Raw genomic sequence first — 20,113 nt, forward strand, 5'->3', positions numbered from 1 at the left:
AGGGTGCCCCAAGTCCTATGTGGGGAATCTAATACTGAACCTTTAGCTTAATACACAATTTGTCAGTCAGCATTTTATATGAATCTTTATTTCCAGCAGACCACATCTGATATCTAATTTTTCTTGGCCAAGTTTAACCATTCTTCATCAGAGAAATTTTCTTTGATTTTGTTGAACCATATGGTTGTAAAGTTTGGCTGATATTATTCTAGTTTTATTTTCAATAGTTCTTATCACTTGTATCTATACATGAAATAATAAATATTGTAAAATCTTATTTTTTAACTCCACCCATCTCTTTCAGTGGGTGTGAACTGCCTTGCGTGCCCTCACAGACTGTGACTACATTGATCTTTCATTTCTTTTCCAAATTGACTTATTTTTCTGTTACGTCTCAATTTTTGGTGATGATGATGATAAGAAATAGGAGACACACTAATGATAATGATGATGATCCTAACAATGTCATTAATGATGCCGATGATTATCGAATTGATTATTGTCTACTTCAATGATGATGATGATGTTAATGACAGCAATGATAAAAGTGATGATGATTGCCAAAAGTTATTTTAATGGTGTTGATGCTGGTGATGGTGATTAAAATTTCTTTTCACTGCAGTAGTGATGATGATGACGATCACTGCAACGTTGATGATGTTAATGCTGCTGATGCTGATGACGATGAAAACGCTTTTTAATGATAATGATTATGATGATGACGGCGTTGATAATGTCGATGATGGTCAATACATCGTTATTATTGATGCTGAGGCTGATGTTGCTGATGGTGAAAATGATCAAAATACAAATTGACTACTGCAATGATGACGATAATGAACTCCAATAATACTGATGATTGGTACGATATGATGATGATGGTGATGATAAGGAAATAATGAGAATCATGGTGGTGAAAACTATGACAATGATGATCAACATGATGATGATGATTATGACCAAGAACGCCAATTTGATCGTTAATGCTGCTGACGGTGATGAAGATAAAAATGTTTATTGAGTACGGCAATGATTATAATGATGATGGCGGCAACAATAATGACGATGGCCACGTTAATAATGATTTTGATGACGATGAAAATGCTTAATGACGACAATGAGGATGATGAACTCCAACACAACACATTAATGATGATTATTGCCGTGATGACGAGAAATTGTACACAATGATAATGAAGACGTCAATTTTTTTTTTTATAAACAATATTTTATTAATACATTAAAGGGATTGGTGAACAGGCTTATACCTATATAACCCCTCTCCATAGAAGTTAATGATGATCACAAAAAAATCATTTCTTATAAATATTCACGTTTGTTTCCTTTTCAAAGTTTTTCACCTTTTAATAAACTGAATCAAGAACTCAAAAAACATTGCCTGTAGAATATCAGAATAAGTGCCATTCAATCAACATCTAACCTGTAGGATATAGATAACAAACTTTCCACACTGACACAAACCAGACAAATCATGTTGGCTCGCAGTTATTTTAAAATTTTTAAATCATTAAAGGTGGAAATAGACGAGGTACTGTGTCCGGTGCGATGTACGATGCGGGATTATGGATACAGTAGAAATAGTAGAAGCCAATCGTGTCCGCACTGTATCCAGACCCGTATCTCTTGTATTCATTTCTTCTATTTTCTACTGTATGGATTTTTCCGCACCGTACACCTCACCGTACACCATACCTCGTCTATTCGCGGTTTTATACAGTAAAGTTTTATAAATGCCAACCTAATATTCGGATAGGAAAGCGCAAGTTAGTGACATTCAGTGTTGTTCGATATTTAAAAGTCGACACGTTAAACAAATCTTCGTAACAGTTAAGCTACACTATAATTAGTACTAATGTGGGTGTGGATGAAAGTGCATCCTATGCTGTTGGTGTTTCGGATTTTAAGGACAACTGGTTTGGACATAGGGTTTAAATTTCAACGTTATCTTCATCACTACCATCCTCTTCATCATCCAGTGTCGTTTCTACAGAATTTTGCGCGGACCGGCTCTTCGCACTTTCAAATTTCTGATCATTGAATATAGGGGAAAATTGCCTGGTGCCCCCAGAAACGTCACTGTCATCATCATCATTAAAGGTCATTTACATTATCATCCTTATCATCATCAGCCCCTAATCACCATTTTCTTCTCATGCCTATTTTACTATCCCATAATATACATGATCTAATTCCACCTTAAAACAATGATGTTAAAGAGAAGGTACTGTCTCACCTGGTAGTTTAACCTTTGCCTGACCTTTGATGTTTGCCGCCAGGTGTTTATTGTTCTATATAATAGCTTACTATTGTTACCATCTTCCACAATAGACAATAGACACATACCTTCCTTGGCTCCAATATAAAATGTCTTATCTATCGTAAAAATAAAGAGAGTTTTTTAACGCCCTCGTACTACTCTATGCCTTATCAATATCATGGTTGTAATTTTATAGAAGCCTCATATCCTACTTTTTTGTATTGTTTTTTAAAAAAAAAACGACAAGTCTGCACTGTAGCCTACAACGATAGAACTTTTGTCAGGACAGTGACACAGTGACTTGCTCTTTTTCACGTTCAACCTGTCAACTATCAATTATTATTACTGATATTAGATATTTGATGCAGCGAAGTTTCGTGTTCTGATAATAAACCCCTTCGATCTGTATCACAAGAGAAACTTTTTCAAAACTAAAAAGGATAGGCCAACTCCCAAGGTTGCTACTGTTTCGTGGTATATCGTGATATTTAGTTGTTCAAATTTCTTTTTTTTTATGTCAAAGAGATTAAATAGCGAGTAATTTTATCGCATTATATGGATAGTTTATTAGTTGTCTGATTTATTACTCTCAAATTGGGTGGTCTGGTCTTATATGTAGTTTTAAATGGAAGCTGGCTACAGCCATAATAACTTATACGGAAGCCGAATACTGTCCTTATACAAAATTACGGGGAAAACTTTTATATTTGTTATACGGAAGACACCTACTGCCACAATTCAAAATTGTAAAAATAAAACACCTTATCACTTTTACGGAAGACTGTTACAACTGTCTCTCCCTCGACAGTTGGAAATCGAAAAAGAGCAGGCTAATGCCGCTGTCCTGGCAAAATTTCCCTCATTGCACCCTACATGGCGTTACCCGTCTTCATTAGCCCACATGGTGCAGAAAAGTAGGACGTAAAACTCCATTCATTTCATGTTTTTGTTACAACTGTCTCCCTTTAGGAGAGGGGTTATATAGGCGAAAGTCTGTTCCCCAACCCTTTTCATAAATATTGTTTTAAAAAAAAACCTCTCATAATTCGATTTTGTGGACCAGATGTAGCTCTTAGTATTTCTACGTTACAGCTCAATATCTCATTTTATATATTTCAGATGGTAAACTACAATTCGTTGAAAAATCTTTCAAAGCTCAAACTAATCATTGGAAGAACGATCGAGCACCTGAACAAGTTGCCTCATTAGAAGCGGAAGTTGGCGATAGCAACGAATACTCATTAGAGATCGTAGATGAACAGCGGAGTGATTTACCCCAGAGACGGTACGACGTTATAGAGCTGGGTAACGAAGAGTATTTTAGAGGTTGGGCTGATGTGCAGGGTCTAGGCGCTGCCAACGATTATTGCAGGTGAGTGTCCAATCGTATAAGAAATATATTTTGGTCCTGTAATCGTTTATTAAACAGTTATGTTGTGTCGGAAATAGCTTTATTTTTTAATGAGATGTTTTTCTTTGAAGCTGCCTCATACCAGAACGTCGTCGTCGGATTACAGGACGTATAACTCCCTTTTCTTTTCATCGGTTCAAAATAATGTAAAGAGAAGAACTAAAATGTGAGGAACTAGGCATATTTATATTTCAAAGGACTAGGCTCAGAACATGTGCGCTTAAACTTCATTGCAGTTGTTTAGGGCAATAAGGTGCGGTACATTAAGCATTAGGAGGTACATATCCATTTCTTTTCTCTTTTTAGGGTAATTGGCCGAAGTCGAAGAAAGTTTTTATCTTGTGTATTGGCTGGAAGTACGGGACAAGAACATTTCTATGTATCGACATTGGGATTTCAGCCCGGTTATCCGGACACGTGGTTTTTGAGAGACGTTGATAATGACGGTCGAGATGATTATTGTAGGTAAGGATCGGAATCACGGTTAGTCCTTTATAGTATTCAGTATTGGCTCTAGTTGTGATACAAGGGAGCTAAAGAAGGACTGGCTGTGGGCCAGTTGGTAAGAGCGTTTGATTTTTTACAAGTCATTTCCTTGGAAAGGCGGGTCAAATTGTGGTCGTGCGTTCTAATCTCGGACGTGTAATAGCCTTGTGACCCTAAATAAGTCATCATTCCTCATTATTCCAGTCTATCAAGCTCTTGGTGAGTGCTACAGATTAAATCCTGGAAAGGCCAATGACAAGAGACTTATTAGTAAATCAGGCCAACATAGAGGGTGTGGTGGTCATTTAACTTGCTATATGTATACTTTCAGATGTGTTGGTAAGCCAGAGAAGTCTCGAATATCATGTATGAAAGCAGGAGAACATGGTTTTTATGGAAGCTCAATGCAAGGAGGCAGTCAATTCACCTTCGATTTACCAGGCTCAAATGGATGTCACAATAAAAAGCTGAATCCACTTTTTGGAGCTTAATTGTTTTTTTTTTATAAAATTTGATTAAAAAAAAGTTGTTGATACATATGTTGTGTTTTATCTCTTCAAATTAAGGGGTGCCTTGATTTCCCTGAACAGTTCATATCGAGTAACTAGAAAAGTTATTCTCTTTTCCAATCCATCTGTTCCGACCAGGTAGCAATGAAGATGGGCGAATTTTGCCAGGACAGCGGCATTGGCCTACTCTTTTTCAATTTCCAACTGTCAAGGAATCTTTAACGTGCACAGTTTGTAGCACACGGGCCCCAGTTTATTGTTCGATCCGAACGACTAGACGCTTTTTCCATGTCAGCCCTTCTTACCTGCATCACTGACAGAGAGAAACCGGGTTGAAAAATCCGAAGGTATCATCTCGACTGGTACCGGGACTGGGGATTGAACCCTATTATACACATTTCTATTAGATTAGTCTACCAGTTAAACATCTTGACATTGACCATTCCAGGATTAATCATAATTTTCTGTTCGTTATTCGGGGTCATTAATTATCTCCCAGCTCTTGTCGGTTTTTCAGACAAATCACTAAGGTAGGGGAAGGAACCAAATATTGAACAATAAAAACTATTGTGGTCTGCTTCCTATAGCAATGTTCACAAATTTATGGCATACCGAAAATAATTTTTAAAATTTACATGCAATAAAAAAGAGTTTTGCGTCCTGCTTTTCTTTAATTTTTGATATATCTCTTATTTCATAACATCGTGTAACTGTAATGATTCATGTGAAAAAAAAAGTTATCACTGCAAATATGTTGGTCTTTTTTGGACTTTTTGTTGCCTTTAAAACTAATTCCTTCCGTGCTTACATTGATAATATTGAAACATTTTATTATAAATTTTAGATATCAGCCTTAGGCGATAGTGATCGTGGCGATTTGCCAATCTCAATTTTATATAACCGTCTAAGCGAATTATTTTGAGACGAAACACCTTCAAAACTTATTCTTTGTTACGAACCGTCCCGATCTCAACCTGCGTGTTGTAGACTTCCGGGTGGACCACGAGGTTTTCAAGATGGCGGCTGGTAAGGTGGATTCCGATGGAAGGAAGTCCAACAGATCTGAATCACAAAATGAGCACGATCCCGATCAATATGAAGAAGAAGAACCCGATTTTAGCGACCCCGACGGTTTTGTGGATGATGTTGATGACGAAGGTATTGTACTTTACTAAGGAACTGACCCATATGCCGGTGCCACATTTTCGGACCAAAACAAAAAAAAACCTGTTCAATATTGTCACTTTCCCTCCTTTTCCTTATTTTCTTAATTTTTGTACTATTTCAATGGTTGTTGCTGTATAGATTTACAATTGCATTGATTAGTTTATCTGCATGATATGGATATGAAACAGATTATATTGACAGCAATAAGTGAACCGAGTTTGAAATCAATACCTGCATTCTGCACTATGACAAGACTAAGGCCATATGGCATGGGCTTACTGGGGGCTATAAGATTAGGCCTTATGACACATGGAATAGACATTATGTGGAATATGGTCATGATGAACTCAATAAAGATTGATGCGAGTGCAAGTTATCAACCAAGGAATGAAAACTGCATAGCGATCAATGATCAGGTTGATTATTTAAAATTCGTTTGATGTTAGGAGCCATTTGCTCTATATTATATTATCCATGATTTCTAGGTTTCTTATATTCTTTCTTATTTTCTATTCCTTAATTCTTTATACTGATACTATTCTGACAGCTGGATCTAATTTTTGACAGCAAAATGGGTGACAGTTTCATTAGTAGTAAGCTTATATGTTGAAATTGTGCAAAATTTGCTGAATTCAAATGTAAAGCAAATGATGCGGATCTCTATGACAAAAGAAATGATTTCAGAAATCATTTTGGCAGGAGACTAGTATGAGATGCTGATTTTTCTTTTTTGTTTTGCAGAATTATTACCAGACTTGTTGAGAAGCAAACCGAAAGAATCTGATGGAATTGACTCAGTAGTGATTGTAGACAATGTACCTCAAGTTGGTCCTGAACGACTCGAAAAACTTAAAAATGTTGTGTCAAAAATCTTCAGTAAATTTGGCAAGATTAAAAGTGATTTTTATCCAGTTGATGAAAACAATGTCTCAAAAGGGTGAGTCGACAATTTTCTTTGTTTCCAGGCTTTCCAAAACCTTTTCATTAAACAGGGTTAAATGTGTGACTTGAATACTAGTACATTTCAGTTTTTATCCTAATGATGACAATGTAATTGTTGAAAGATTGTGTACATTAACACTCATAACATTGCGTCCTGTTATTTAATGTGATCTCTACCCCAAAATGTCATTTACTTTAAATGTAGGTAAAGGATTAATAGAAAAAATTAATGTCAAGTTTTAAGTATGTGAGGAACATCAAAGGTGCATAAAATAACCCAAATATTTTGTGATTGTATTTGCACTGTCTACTTGTTTCTCTATTGCAATTAAGACTCTGAAATTTTCAATCATTTATCAGTCAGAATCATGTATCTTATTTACTTGAACTGTCTTCATTATCTCAATCAGGTGCAGAAAAATAGGATGTAAAACTCCGTCCAATTTAATTTATTTGTTATTTCAGACTTATCTTTATCTTATATTTCAGATATTGTTTTGTGGAGTTCACTTCTCCTGTACATGCTCAAGAAGCTATGAAAACTGCTGATGGTTATAAATTAGATAAACAACATACATTTGCTGTCAACCTTTTCTCTGATTTTGAAAAGTAAGTATTGATATTTATTTCGGACTAGATGATATTGTTGACACAAAAAATATTGTAACTCGAATTCATTTCAAGCCACAGTTTCTCAAAAAATCTTATGATTTAATTTGTCATAACTGAGCTATTTCTAGATGTTAAATTCAACCCTGCAAAATTGATTGTATGATTTTTCAAGATAAATAGTTTTCATTATAAACTCTGAATTTAATGTCAGTTGTCAGGATATAACATTTTTTTTCGTGCTTTTAGCATTTTACGTGCTGGCAGATCTACTTTGAAACTATATTATGGCATGGAATAAATTAGTAAAATTTGTATTGTTTGTTTATAGATATTCGGCAGTGCCTGATGAAATAGACCCTCCTGAGCCCAGGCCATACAAAGATCCTGTAAGTATATTTACTTGTATAAAATCAATATTTGTATATAAAAAGGTATAGAAGTATTAACAGGTGCAGGGATAAGGCTGTCAGAAACTTTTAAATATTCATGAGGCAATCCACACATTTCTGTAGGATGGCATGTCTTAAATGTTTATACATCTATAGAAGACAAACAGATACAAGCAGCATTAATATACCAAAATACCAATTATTTATTACCTGCTCTTAAGAAGTCCAGCCAGCTGATATCATCACCTGTGTATTATCTCAACCAATCAATATCTGAAGAGACTGCCTAAACTTGCACTGGATAGTCAAATTTATTTACTGTTGTATGTTTCAGGGTAATTTGTTATACTGGCTACAGAATAAAGAATGTGTAGATATGTATAGTTGTATATTTGAGGGAGGTGAAAAGACTGCTATATATTCAAATACTACAGAACCTACTGTGGTACAGGAAAGAGCGGTGAGTTCTTTTGCTTTATATCATTGGCTCTTGAAAAATTGTGTCTGCCTGTTGTGTATTTCTCTAAAGATTTAATTCTGGAGTAAACTTTTAGTGTGGATTAGGATACTTGGTTTTCTTAATAAATGAAGTAGAATGTTAACAAACCACACCATACAAATGTATAAAAATTAACAAAAAAAAAAAAGATCTGAAAAATTGAAAAGCATCACATAACCTTGTAATTTCAATATGAAAATGATGTTTTAAATGATGATTTCAGAGATGGACTGAAACATATGTAAGATGGTCCCCTAATGGTACCTACCTAGCTACCCTACATGCCAAGGGTATAGCGTTATGGGGTGGTCCAGAATTCAGTCAGATTATGAGGTTTAGTCATCCTGGTGTACAGCTCATAGATTTCTCTCCTTGTGAAAGGTAGGTGGAGGCAAATTTATTGATTAATTTGTATTTGTAAGACATGTTTGGCACCACTATTCTGTTTTTGCATGATGTCTTTTGTTTAAAATCTGGAATTTTAATTGCAGTGCACATGTTGGTTGAAAATTGCCATATGTTGGCTCCTATATGTCACTCATGGTTCATAGAAATAAGCAAATATGTTATGATTATGATATTTAGGCTATGTATTACCACTGATATTTTATTTTATGGATTTTGAAAAAGCATTTCATCTACCTTGGACAGCCTCAAACTCTAGTCAGAGAGCTGCATCAGTAATAATATACTAGTCAGTTTAGGGTGATATATTAGTATTCACAGTAGATAACAGTGTGTTTGAACAATGATTATGTTATTATCATGAAGCCTATTGTTTTATTGTAGGTATCTGGTAACATTTAGTCCCGTACAGGAACCCAGAGATGAAGGTGATGCTATTATCATCTGGGATATTAGAACCGGGTTAAAGAAACGTGGCTTTATGTGTGAGAACCAATCAACTTGGCCAATATTCAAGTATGTATATGTTTGATTTATGCTCGGATTAAGCTTTGCATTTATTATATATTATGGTGAGAGAAGACCAGGTGCCTTAGTGGTACAGAATGATAAATTCAGTAGGAGGTACTACAAACAACTACACAAAGCAAGCAATGTATCAGCCAATGTTTTAATGGTAACTTGTGGAAATGCCATTTGCGGGATATAAATAATTTTGCTCTTGTATTTCCAGATGGAATGTAGATGGTAAATATTTTGCTAGAATGGGTACAGATCAAATCAGTGTTTATGAAACGCCAGTGAGTATAAACAGAAATTTTCAAAATATACCTTTTTAGGTTCAGAAATAGAAATATAGGGATATTATTCAATGAGTAATTTGGATTTGGAACAGTTAAAAAGACAGTGTTCTACTAGTAATTAGAAGCTTATACAGCTTAAATTTACAGTTAAAGAGTATTGGTTCTTAGCAGTATGTTTAGTGCTAGTTTAGTTCCTGATAACAGCCCTCGGTCAGCACTTATCCTGCTGCCTTCTACCAGTACCAAGAGTTTGTCACGTCTTTCACCTATTTAAAGAGAAGAAATGTCATTGTTCACGATGTTTGACTAGTAACATTAAAGAAACAAATTTCATAGGCTTTGTTAACCCCTATTAAAAACCCTGTGTTGTATATTTCAGTCATTTGGTTTGTTAGAGAAAAAGAGTATCAAGATACAGGGAGTAAGGTAAGAATTTTCTTCTTTCTTCTATGGAGCCGATGTAGTGATTTAGGTGCTTGTTAGTCTGGGGGTCCATTCTGGCATATAGGAATAGTAGTATTGGATTAAACTAGGTTTCCATGTGTGATACAGGATTGATTTGGGAAGAATGCTTAATGTGACTATTAAAGAAATTGAAACAATTTATGATGTAAAGTCCTTGATAGAAAAATTTGTCCATTTCAAATTTAAAGACACAAAAAAATACTCTTTTCTATTAGTAATATATCCAGAATTGTTTGAATCTGAATTTAAATACATCAAATATAAATAATTGTTACGGCTTTTTCAGAGACTTCACTTGGTCCCCAACTGATAATATGATAGCATACTGGACGTCAGAGCATAAAAATAGTCCTGCTCGTGTAGTCTTAATAGAGATACCCAGTCGGAAGGAATTGTGTGTGAGAAATCTTTTTAACGTAGCTGATTGTAAGATGCACTGGCAGAAGGCTGGTGATTACCTCTGTGTTAAAGTTGATCGTTATTTTAAAGCCAAAAAAACTGAAGAAACAGATCAGATTAAATATAGTGTAAGTAGAATTTATACACCTATGTAGACTCATCATGGACACTCGATTGCTAAATTCTGAACAGGTTCTGTCTGTTGAAGTACTTGGTGTCAATTAAATGACACAAATTTCCTTATATTCCTTTCTGCCCCATTACTTTCTAGGCACATGTTGAACACATTCTGAACTCTCCAATCGAGCTTCACCTGAGATATATTTGGCTTCCCCCTTCGTTACTTTTTATCTGACTAATCTGAAGTGTAATCTATTTTAGGGTATACATTATAATTTTGAATTGTTCAGAGTAAGAGAGAAGTTGATTCCTGTAGATAAAGTGGAGACCAAAGGTAGGAATTGAATTTCATATTCTTTATAAAAAAGTGTACATGTTAAGCTTACTTGTATATTTTGAGCCTTTTTCACATAAGCACGCCTTTATTATTGCAGTTAAATGATTGGTCAATGTATTTTAAATCCACCTTTGTTAACCAATCAGATTAGTCTATTTTGATTTTACATCTTATATGTAGAAATATTTCCTGTTTTAATCCTCAAACATTTTATTTTAGATCAGGTCATGGCATTTGCCTGGGAACCAAATGGTTCAAGATTTGCCTTCATCCACTCTGATTCTCCTAAAATTAATGTCACTGTTTATAAAATGAAGCCTGATGGAAAAGTTGACTTACTCAGTAAGTAATGGTTTTATTTTAATACTTAATTGAAGATAGTTCAGTCTGTTCCAAGTTGGATGTCCGTTTCATTAGCCGACATGGTGCAGAAAAGTAGGACGTAAAACATCATTCATTTCATTTCCAAGTTGGATGTTGATTAATATTTGATTATATGATTATTTGGCTTGAATTCCAATAGTTATTTCTTACTTTATTTCTTAAAAATATAACAGTTACACCATTCTTTGTATCAATTCTAACAGCAAAATGAAATAAGTTTTGATTTTGATTACAGAAACACTGGAGAAGAGAGTAGCAAATCATTTATTCTGGAGTCCAACTGGACAATTTCTTGTACTAGCTGGATTGAGAAGGTAGGATTTCGATTTGATTTGACTTGCATCATTGTCAAGGTCTTTTGAGAGGAGAATCTCAATGTTGGTTTTTGTCCTTTACCAGTTTCCCCACATGAAATGGATTTTTTTTTTTTGAAAGAATCTTGCTTTGAAACTTCTGGTTGTGATAAAGAGTGATTTCATTTCCTGTACATGTGTTTAGATTTTCCTGATGAACCTGTTGAATCAAGTCTTGAAGAATATTATAATATTATGTATTATGTTCATAATACATTTACATACATTCACTAGCATTTTTGGTATGTAAACGCAGTTAATCAAGTGACAAACTGAACTTTTATTAGAACAATTTTCACTTTTTTATATGAATTGTCACAAATCTTAGATTGCATCATTGTTGTGCTTTGACGACGTCATAGTATCACATGACAAACTACAGTTTATCGAAAAATAACTGCCAGTTTGTGTAACTGGTTCATTGACGGGAGTGATAGTAGAAATAAAAATATATCAGAATATGGGTTCGGTATTGTCAAGATGTTAATATTATATTTCTATTATCTAGTATGAATGGTGTACTAGAGTTTATAGATACTACTGATATGACAACCATGAACCAAACAGAACATTTTATGGCTACTGATGTAGAATGGGATCCAACAGGAAGATATGTTGTCTCAGCTGTCAGCTGGTGGGGTCATAAGGTAAATAAGGTTTCATTTTTATCTGGTGGCTCAGGGAAATACTTATTTGCTTTCCAACCCCATGTGAGTTGACCTGCAAAAATGATTGTGTGGTTTGATTGGATAATTATAAGCCCTATGTGCCGAATACTCCTTTGACAGTTGAAAATTTATAAGAGTTCATTTATTGGAACATATATTTTCACGAAGAGGTCATTGGTCATGGCCCTCTGTATATTGAACTTGCAACAACATATAATGTGTCTATTAAAAAAACTTATGAATATATCAGGTGGACAATGCTTACTGGATTTGGAGTTTCCAAGGTAATTTATTAACCAAACAACCATTAGAAAGATTCTGTCAGTTGCTATGGAGACCTAGACCACCAACATTATTATCAGAGAAAAAATTAAAGGTAAGAATTTTCATCATATATATTTGTCTTAATTCTGATTTTAGTATATTATGTATGTACATATTTTATATTATATCCATTAATTATGCGAATTCCTACTTATAGATCTCTCATTATATTATTGGTCCAATATATCACTAGTTAATTTCGCACCTAATTTTGCTTTAACGATTGTCACATTGAATTTTCAAACTCTGCTTCAAGACCAGAAAATATATGAAGTAAATATTTGTATAATACCACCAGAAACCTTGTAATTTTATGTTATGATTGTGATTTTTGTAGGAAATCAAGAAGAATGTAAAGAAATATTCTCAACAGTTTGATTCTGAAGATAGTCAGAAGAGGAAGACTGCATCCAAGGTAACTATATGTCTGATTATTCAAATGGTTTGCTGATTTTCTTTCCTTTTGACAGTTATCTATGTGTACACATGCAGACACATCTGTCTGGGTTGTATAAATAAATGATAACTTATAAGGAACTGTTATTCTCCAAAATTTCATGTCAAAAGAATTTGTTTGTTACAAGTTGACCCCAATTTTATTCCGCATGGGTTGTAACACATCATGTTGTGGCAGTTGTCCAAATTCATCCCTCAGTTTGCACCAAAACATTTCTTGGCTCGCCATTTCTTATTTTGATAAAGCGCGACATATTTCCATTCCTGAATACAATACTTTGTATTTGATTTTCAGGAACTGTTGGAGAAACGGCAACAATTATTGACAGAATTCGAGGATTATAGACAACAGAAACTAGAGGAATATAACAGAACACGAGATATTCGTATTGAAATGAGAGATGGTAAGTGAATAGCTGGCAAATTTAATATTTCAATTTTTAGGTTTGGCAACAATCAGAATTTTCAGGGGTTGATTTGGGCCTTAATATATATACAGTCTTCAAAGGACTGGAACTTTACCAAAAATCCATAGTGGGTGTTAAAAAATGAATAAAAGAGTGTTCTTGTCTTTATAAATTTAGCTTCTGTAATACTTGACATATCTCAATCAGATCCACTCTGAAAAATTCTGACTTGTCCTCTCAATGGATAGGTTACCATGGCGAAGAAAAATAAAACATCAAAATCCATGTGAATTGTTAGGTTACAAGTGTCCTAATTTTCTTATCATTCTATTCTAGGTGTTGATACAGATGATATAGACAGCCATGAGGAGAACTTTGAAGAAGAAACCATTGAATTCCTGCTTAAAGTTGAAGAAATAATCGTCGAGGAGTAGAAGGTCCTGAAATTACGCGTTATTGTGTGGCAGCCATCTTGAAAACTTATATCTTGAGTATTGCGATCATAATAATCTCGAGGAAACTGTTGAAGCCTTTTGACAGCTTTCCTCCATTTTGAACTTTTTGCGTGTTCCGAGTGAACAGGATTCTGGTTAAGGGATTTTTTTTGAAAATTTGAAATTGTAATCAAAAGAGGTTTAATTGGTTGGTTGAAATCACCATGGAAATATTGTCAATATTGGTTTGTATAATTTTTTTTCGCGGTCGAATTATGAAGATGCTTAAATTTAATTCTATATATATCTCACTAAGTGTAATGTTTGGCTATTTCATGTGGTATTATCCTGTACCTTATCGGTTATATCTTGTATTAATAGTTAGTTTATATTATAATCACTATACCTTCTCTTTAATTAAACTTTTAATCAAATCAATCTATTGGTTTTCTTTCTGAATTGTGGCTTAAGATCCCTCGACAGTTGGAACAATAGTTTTCATGGCAAGATTTTCAATGTGGTATAGAGCCATCATATCTCAATGGATTCACTTTGGCTTTCTCAAAACAGCATACAATGACCAGACTGAAGGAAACATAAAAATAAAAAGATCAAAAACTACTGATAAAATTCAATAACATAATATATTATACTTGTTAATATTAAAAACACAAGATACAATAACAAACACTGGGTCACATCCATGAGATTTATGGCATAGAAGAGCATCTCTAAACTATAGAAATGGATAAATATGAAAATATTTTCAACCATATCAAAGTTTATCAAGATCTAATAAAACCTCTTCTATAACAGTTACAAGTCTTATCTTGACCATAATAAAAACACAAGATACAATAACAAATCCTGGGTTAGTAAATAACACATTGAAACACATAAATGTACTATTCTTAACAAGATAATCTTGCTCCACAAAGAAAAGACCATAAAATAAATGTGCCAAAGAAGCAATATTATCTATGTGAACTCTACAAAATTGGTAACCATTTGCCGAGTAGCATCAGGAATTGTGGACGGGGAGCATATCCTGCCCTACTGTCAATTGATTTCTTCTCCAACTACCAAATAAACGTAAGATACATAAATATGAGGAGAGATTCTTATCCCGTAACAAATTAATTGAAATGTAGATCTAGATGCTTTGTTCCCTGCTTTTTCTGAGATATCCTACTAGGCACCAATAATCTGACAAAATTGTTATGCTATTCATGTTAAAATCATGGTAAAAAAATTAGCCTGCAAATCAAGGGCTCTATTCAAAAAAAAATTTGTTGAACATGTGCAGAAGTCTGGAATATTAGTTGTTAAACACTTACTTTTCATGTCAGCCCACTTTTTGATTGGTGGGTACAACTTATGTCACCTTTACAGTAAAAGGTCAAAATTTAAAGAGGAATTTTTTCACATCATGGAAGTTTGACCCACAGTAAGAACATGAACTGAAGGATCTAGATGATGTGTATCTTAATCAGATGGCCCAAATAACTAACTTAAATTCAACAAATTACCCCAATACAATAAAGCTTTTGTCATCTGTGTCGAGATAACAATAAATCACACAGTGAACCATAAATGCAAAAATTAGTCCCTGCCACCAGTCCAGCCTTGATTACACCAGGTACGAGTCCTTTATATAACCCACGTATTCCTTCCTCCAGTAATATAGCTCTGAAACAATGGCGTAATAATGTATAGTTCCGTACGGCACCAAATGAATGTCTTGCTTCCTCAAAGCCCACAATCTGCATGCGTTTTTTCACAACATCTAAAGGAAAGATCAGAGATTTGGCTGCTATTCCTGAAGCTGCTCCACATAAAAAACTTGAAACACCTGAAATTTAAACAGCATGTTCTTAACTGACAAATCCATGTCTTAAAATATATCATATAGCAAGTAAATTGCAGGTTTTCTTGTCAGAAACATAGCACCTATAATACAATTGCAGAACAGTTTGAAAAACAGATGGTTGTTATTGCAGTGATTTTATCAACCAATAGGCTCTCGAGAAATTAATTAAATTCGAGAACCATAAATTTTTACAATTTTGCATCAAAACAATGATCATAACTCGAGAGTTTCTCCTACCTTGAAAAGAATTTCTAGTTTCAACCAAACCTTCTACCATTTGAGTCAACACAGCGTAAAAACCAAATTGTAAACCCATCTGAGGTCCGACCTGACATAGAGCAGGAACAACTCCTTTATAGAAACCCTTAAAACCTTCATGTTTCATTATTTTAAAACTGGCATCCACAATTCCATTATACACCTACAATAACATACAAATACACACCAATGACCAGTAAATATTTGACCCAAAGGCATTGGTCTAGGGCAGCACATCTAAAACTTTTATATTCAGGTCAAGAACTTTTCAATAATGATTTGAATTCCAGTATAATATGGCACAAATATTAGTGAAATAAACACCAAATTTTAGAGAAATATATTTATTACTTTCAGGTTTCAATTAATATTGTGCCATAATAAGGCTTAACACAACTAGATTAAACAGCCCATTTAACAATTAGTATGCTCTGTTCTTAATCACCCCCATTAAAAACAAATTCAGGTTTAAACTAGAACTTAAAATGAATCTTGAAATTTTGACTTTTAAGGAAATATTCCACTTGCATAAAGCCTTACCTTGGGTTCTCCCTGAGCTATTAATCTAGTTCTGAGGACATCAACTGGGTGGATGAAAATTGTAGCTAGACATCCTGCTTCAAATCCACACAACGTATGGGTGGTGAATTTATACTTATTGTAATTATCTTCACTAATTAACTTCCATAATACCTGAGTCAAGACTTCATATGACGCAAACTGGAAATAAAACATGTGTCATATTACTTAACTAGTAAAAAAAATACCTGCGTGATAAATAAATTAGTTTTAATGTTTAGTATTGCTTAAAAAAAACCTTATTTGGATTCATCCTTATAGTATATTTGAATGAAATTGAAATCTATTGAATGGACAAGTCTGACCGACATATCTCTGTAAGGACATAAATTGTCGGAAATGTTCGTCGGTTTACATTCCCAACACTTCAGTGCACGTTAGCATGTGCGTACTTTGCAATGATTAGAGTTATTGCCCTTGCCCATCTTAAAAGAACACACTACTGCTCCTTTGACAGTAAGAAAAGAACACCCACCTGAACTCCTCCATAGCCTATCGATAGAATCTGGGCTGGGACATGTCCCTTCCATAATGCTTTAAAACCCTCTTCTTTTACGATAACTCTGAAAGCTTGAGTTAAACTTCTGTATTTTGATCCTTGGCTAGACTTCTCAATAGGCTCAACTTGTAACTAAAAACAGTAAAAAAAATTATTGAAAAATTGAAAATAGTTCAGCTTAACTAAAGATATTGGTATTAAAGAAATGTTGAATTAAAACCAAATAACTATCTGCTTTGCAAGAAGGCCTACGGCCTACATTATTAGTTTGTTATATGAATTAGAGCTAGAGCCAGAGGGCAAATTTAGTACTTTTTAATATTCAGTTAAGTTTGTGCATGAAACAAATGTGAAAGCTAAGTTACTTGAAATCTAATCTTCAACACATCAAATGGTTGATACAATAACCGACAAACAGCTCCACTGATACCACCAGCTAACATAAACTCTGTCCGTGATAGATGGATCTTAGCTGTCGGATCATATCCGATCATAATTTACTACAAAAAAAACAAATTCATGTGGTCTACTCCGAAGAGGAGTCTGCAAGCGCAAATCAGCAAGGTTTGACAGGACCATTTATTTGTGGTCTGAAATAAGCCCTACACTTATATGTTTCTATTTTAATAAACTTGGAATGAATGAAATAGACACCTTGGAAATGCTTAGGAGTGAGTCAGATATTATGACAGTAATATCAGATCCATAATTACATAAAATTTTCACTTGGATCAATTCTATTGTAAAAATCTTAAAATATTCAATTATTCACCTTCGTAACCTTTTCATTGAAGTTATCTCTCCTTGAGATGATTCGTACATATTTCACATCGTACAGAAGACGGAACGTACAAATAGAAAATCTTATCAAGTAATGTTGAAATCGACCACAGGGCCAATTTGATGCCCTCAACGTACAGAATATACACAGCTTACACAATCCATACACAATAGATATGTGGGAGCTGGAATTCGAATAAGAAGTAACGTATTAGAAATGTAATTTTTTGGGGGCTTTTTTGAAATGAGTATGAGGGATCTTTCGCATTCGCATTAGTCCTTGAATACCCGATACCACTCTGTGATTGGCTGTGTCAATATCCCTACAAAAAATGAAGGCTTATAACAATGTACTGGCCAAATGGTCCACCGTGAATGTATATGATGTATACAAAGCCGTTCAAAAAGATTCCAGTCGTTCAGATCGGGCAATAAACCGAAGTCCCGTGTGCTACAGGTTGCGCATGTTAAAGATCCCATGACAGTTGGAAATCGAAAAAGAGCGGGCCAATGTCGCTGTCCTGGCAAAATATCCCTGCATGGCGTTGCCCGTCTTCATTAGTCCACATTGTGCAGAAAAGTAGGACGTAAAACTCCATTCATTTTATTTCAAAAGCTGAATTGTATTATGCAAAATTTCACTTCGTAAAAACTCAATTGAGAAATGAGAATTCAATAGGTTTATATTTAAAATGAAAAAAATAGGCCATTAGATTTGATCGTGTTGAGAGCACGGTGAATAAAAAAATATTTGACTAATTAGATTTTTTGTAAAATTTTCTATTATTTTTTTAATTGTATTGTAAGAGAGTGAGTAATGTTTTATTGTGGTCAGGTTATTTTAAATCATTTTGTAAATTGAATTTCAAGATATAAAGAGTTAAAAGTAGAGGTTTATCACCAGTATAATATGCGAAATCATCCCGCCAACAACAAGTAAGTGATCATTTTCATACTTCCTGACATATAGGATTCAGTAAAGGTTTTCTGGTCTTTATATTATTATTGAGGGGTGTCGAGAACAATGTGGTTCTTCTGTGGTTCCTGTTATTCCAGAAAAACTTTACCAGATTATGACTTCGCAAATGTCGATGAGTTTCAAATTGTGCGAACCCTCAAACCCTCATCACCGGTTGCATTTGGTTGTGAGTCCGTCAAAAGTTTCGAACATAACTCTCGTGCTTCTGAATTGTGAGATGCGTTAGGAACTCACGACCCCTTTCATTATTCGCAACCATACGCTGATAATCGCTATGGTGTGAGGGTACCTTTAATGGTAATGTGGGTTGATGGTAAATGCGATGTACTGTACTGTGCGGGGTTATCGATAGAGTAGAAAAATGACTTAGCGAATCATGCGCGCACCTGTTCCGGAACCCGGAATTTGATCCTTCTATTTTTCTAGTATACAGCATGGATAATCCCGCAAAGTACTACCGTAGCGTACAGCACGGCGCAACATAGCTTACCCCGTTTATCAATCAAATCCAGTGATCATTTTTCTGGGTATTGATTGTGGCAAAGAAAAAAAGGTTTTGGCTTGAAATGAGAATTTAAAGATACATTCCTGACAAAAAGTTCCATAGGTTATCACATTTTCTTCACGTTTTGATAATAGTATCCGAATCACCAATGATCATCATCGTTATGGGTTTAACCAAGTCTGAGTGAATCTAGATTATTTTTATGGCGCTTTATTGGGATTCTGAGGACGTAGGTGATTTACGCAAGTGTTGATTATTGTTAATGGATATTTGAGATGTGGGAGACCATTAGATGCATTCGTCTTTAAAAAAAGACACAATAAAAAGATAAGGCTTCTAAATTGTTAAAATATTTTAAAACCACATACACGCAGGTTAAATGTAAGACCACCTGTTGAGGTTCGCACAATTAATAATTTTAATATTTATTCTAGGATGGTCCAGTTTTATCTAAAAATTGTATTTTTGTGTGGTAAGTACTTTTTTCTATTTTTTTACCAATTTATTTTTTGTGGTGTATGGTTATAATCTAATGAATATGTCACGCCTCTCTTTTGACCAAACTTTTGTGGTTTTTGTGATTTAGCGATATTTGTGGCCAGAAAACAATCCCTTTTCAAATGTGTTCCTTGTGTCTTTATGATGTTTTTCAATTCATTTAAAAAAGGGTATTAATATAAAAGTTATTTTCTGCTTTTTTGTAAATTTTCACAATGATTCTATACATCAAATGAAGCTGCTAAATATAAAGCTATATTTATGATAGACTGTTTGCGGAAAGCCAAAATATAACAA

At 34.2% G+C, this 20,113-nt stretch overlaps 3 protein-coding genes across 3 annotated transcripts; 2 read left to right on the plus strand and 1 right to left on the minus strand.

Moving 5' to 3' along the window:
• Window positions 1-633: 633 nt before the first annotated feature.
• LOTGIDRAFT_156569 (hypothetical protein) lies at window positions 634-4,666 on the plus strand (the record flags this gene model as incomplete). Its single annotated transcript, XM_009047201.1, has 4 exons — window positions 634-790; window positions 3,398-3,650; window positions 3,996-4,154; window positions 4,507-4,666. The coding sequence occupies 4 exons, from the start codon at window positions 634-636 to the stop codon at window positions 4,664-4,666; spliced, it is 729 nt and encodes a 242-aa protein (XP_009045449.1).
• A 1,020-nt stretch (window positions 4,667-5,686) lies between these two features.
• Window positions 5,687-14,287, plus strand: LOTGIDRAFT_230249 (hypothetical protein). Its single transcript, XM_009047202.1, has 18 exons — window positions 5,687-5,842; window positions 6,593-6,788; window positions 7,283-7,402; window positions 7,734-7,791; window positions 8,129-8,254; window positions 8,517-8,674; window positions 9,083-9,214; window positions 9,432-9,498; window positions 9,881-9,927; window positions 10,253-10,493; window positions 10,747-10,819; window positions 11,042-11,164; window positions 11,442-11,520; window positions 12,068-12,206; window positions 12,478-12,603; window positions 12,889-12,966; window positions 13,303-13,411; window positions 13,751-14,287. Exons 1-18 carry the CDS (start codon window positions 5,701-5,703, stop codon window positions 13,846-13,848), a joined length of 2,112 nt encoding a protein of 703 aa, XP_009045450.1. The 5' UTR covers window positions 5,687-5,700; the 3' UTR covers window positions 13,849-14,287.
• A 1,111-nt stretch (window positions 14,288-15,398) lies between these two features.
• Window positions 15,399-17,563, minus strand: LOTGIDRAFT_212149 (hypothetical protein; the record flags this gene model as incomplete). Its single annotated transcript, XM_009047203.1, has 5 exons — window positions 17,420-17,563; window positions 17,031-17,186; window positions 16,517-16,696; window positions 15,956-16,139; window positions 15,399-15,700 (listed from the first exon to the last, which is right to left on the minus strand). The coding sequence occupies exons 1-5, from the start codon at window positions 17,546-17,548 to the stop codon at window positions 15,399-15,401; spliced, it is 951 nt and encodes a 316-aa protein (XP_009045451.1). The 5' UTR covers window positions 17,549-17,563.
• Window positions 17,564-20,113: the final 2,550 nt, after the last annotated feature.

Source organism: Lottia gigantea (assembly GCF_000327385.1).
Source record: "Lottia gigantea unplaced genomic scaffold LOTGIsca_11, whole genome shotgun sequence".
Lineage (NCBI taxonomy): Eukaryota > Metazoa > Mollusca > Gastropoda > Lottiidae > Lottia > Lottia gigantea.

Coding starts and splice junctions, on each gene's coding strand:
- LOTGIDRAFT_230249 (XM_009047202.1), top strand. CDS start 5,701: ATGGCGGCTGGTAAGGTGGATTCCGATGGAAGGAAGTCCAACAGATCT. Junction 9,928..10,252: donor ATCAAGATACAGGGAGTAAG/GTAAGAATTTTC, acceptor CGGCTTTTTCAG/AGACTTCACTTGGTCCCCAA. Junction 10,494..10,746: donor CAGATCAGATTAAATATAGT/GTAAGTAGAATT, acceptor AATCTATTTTAG/GGTATACATTATAATTTTGA.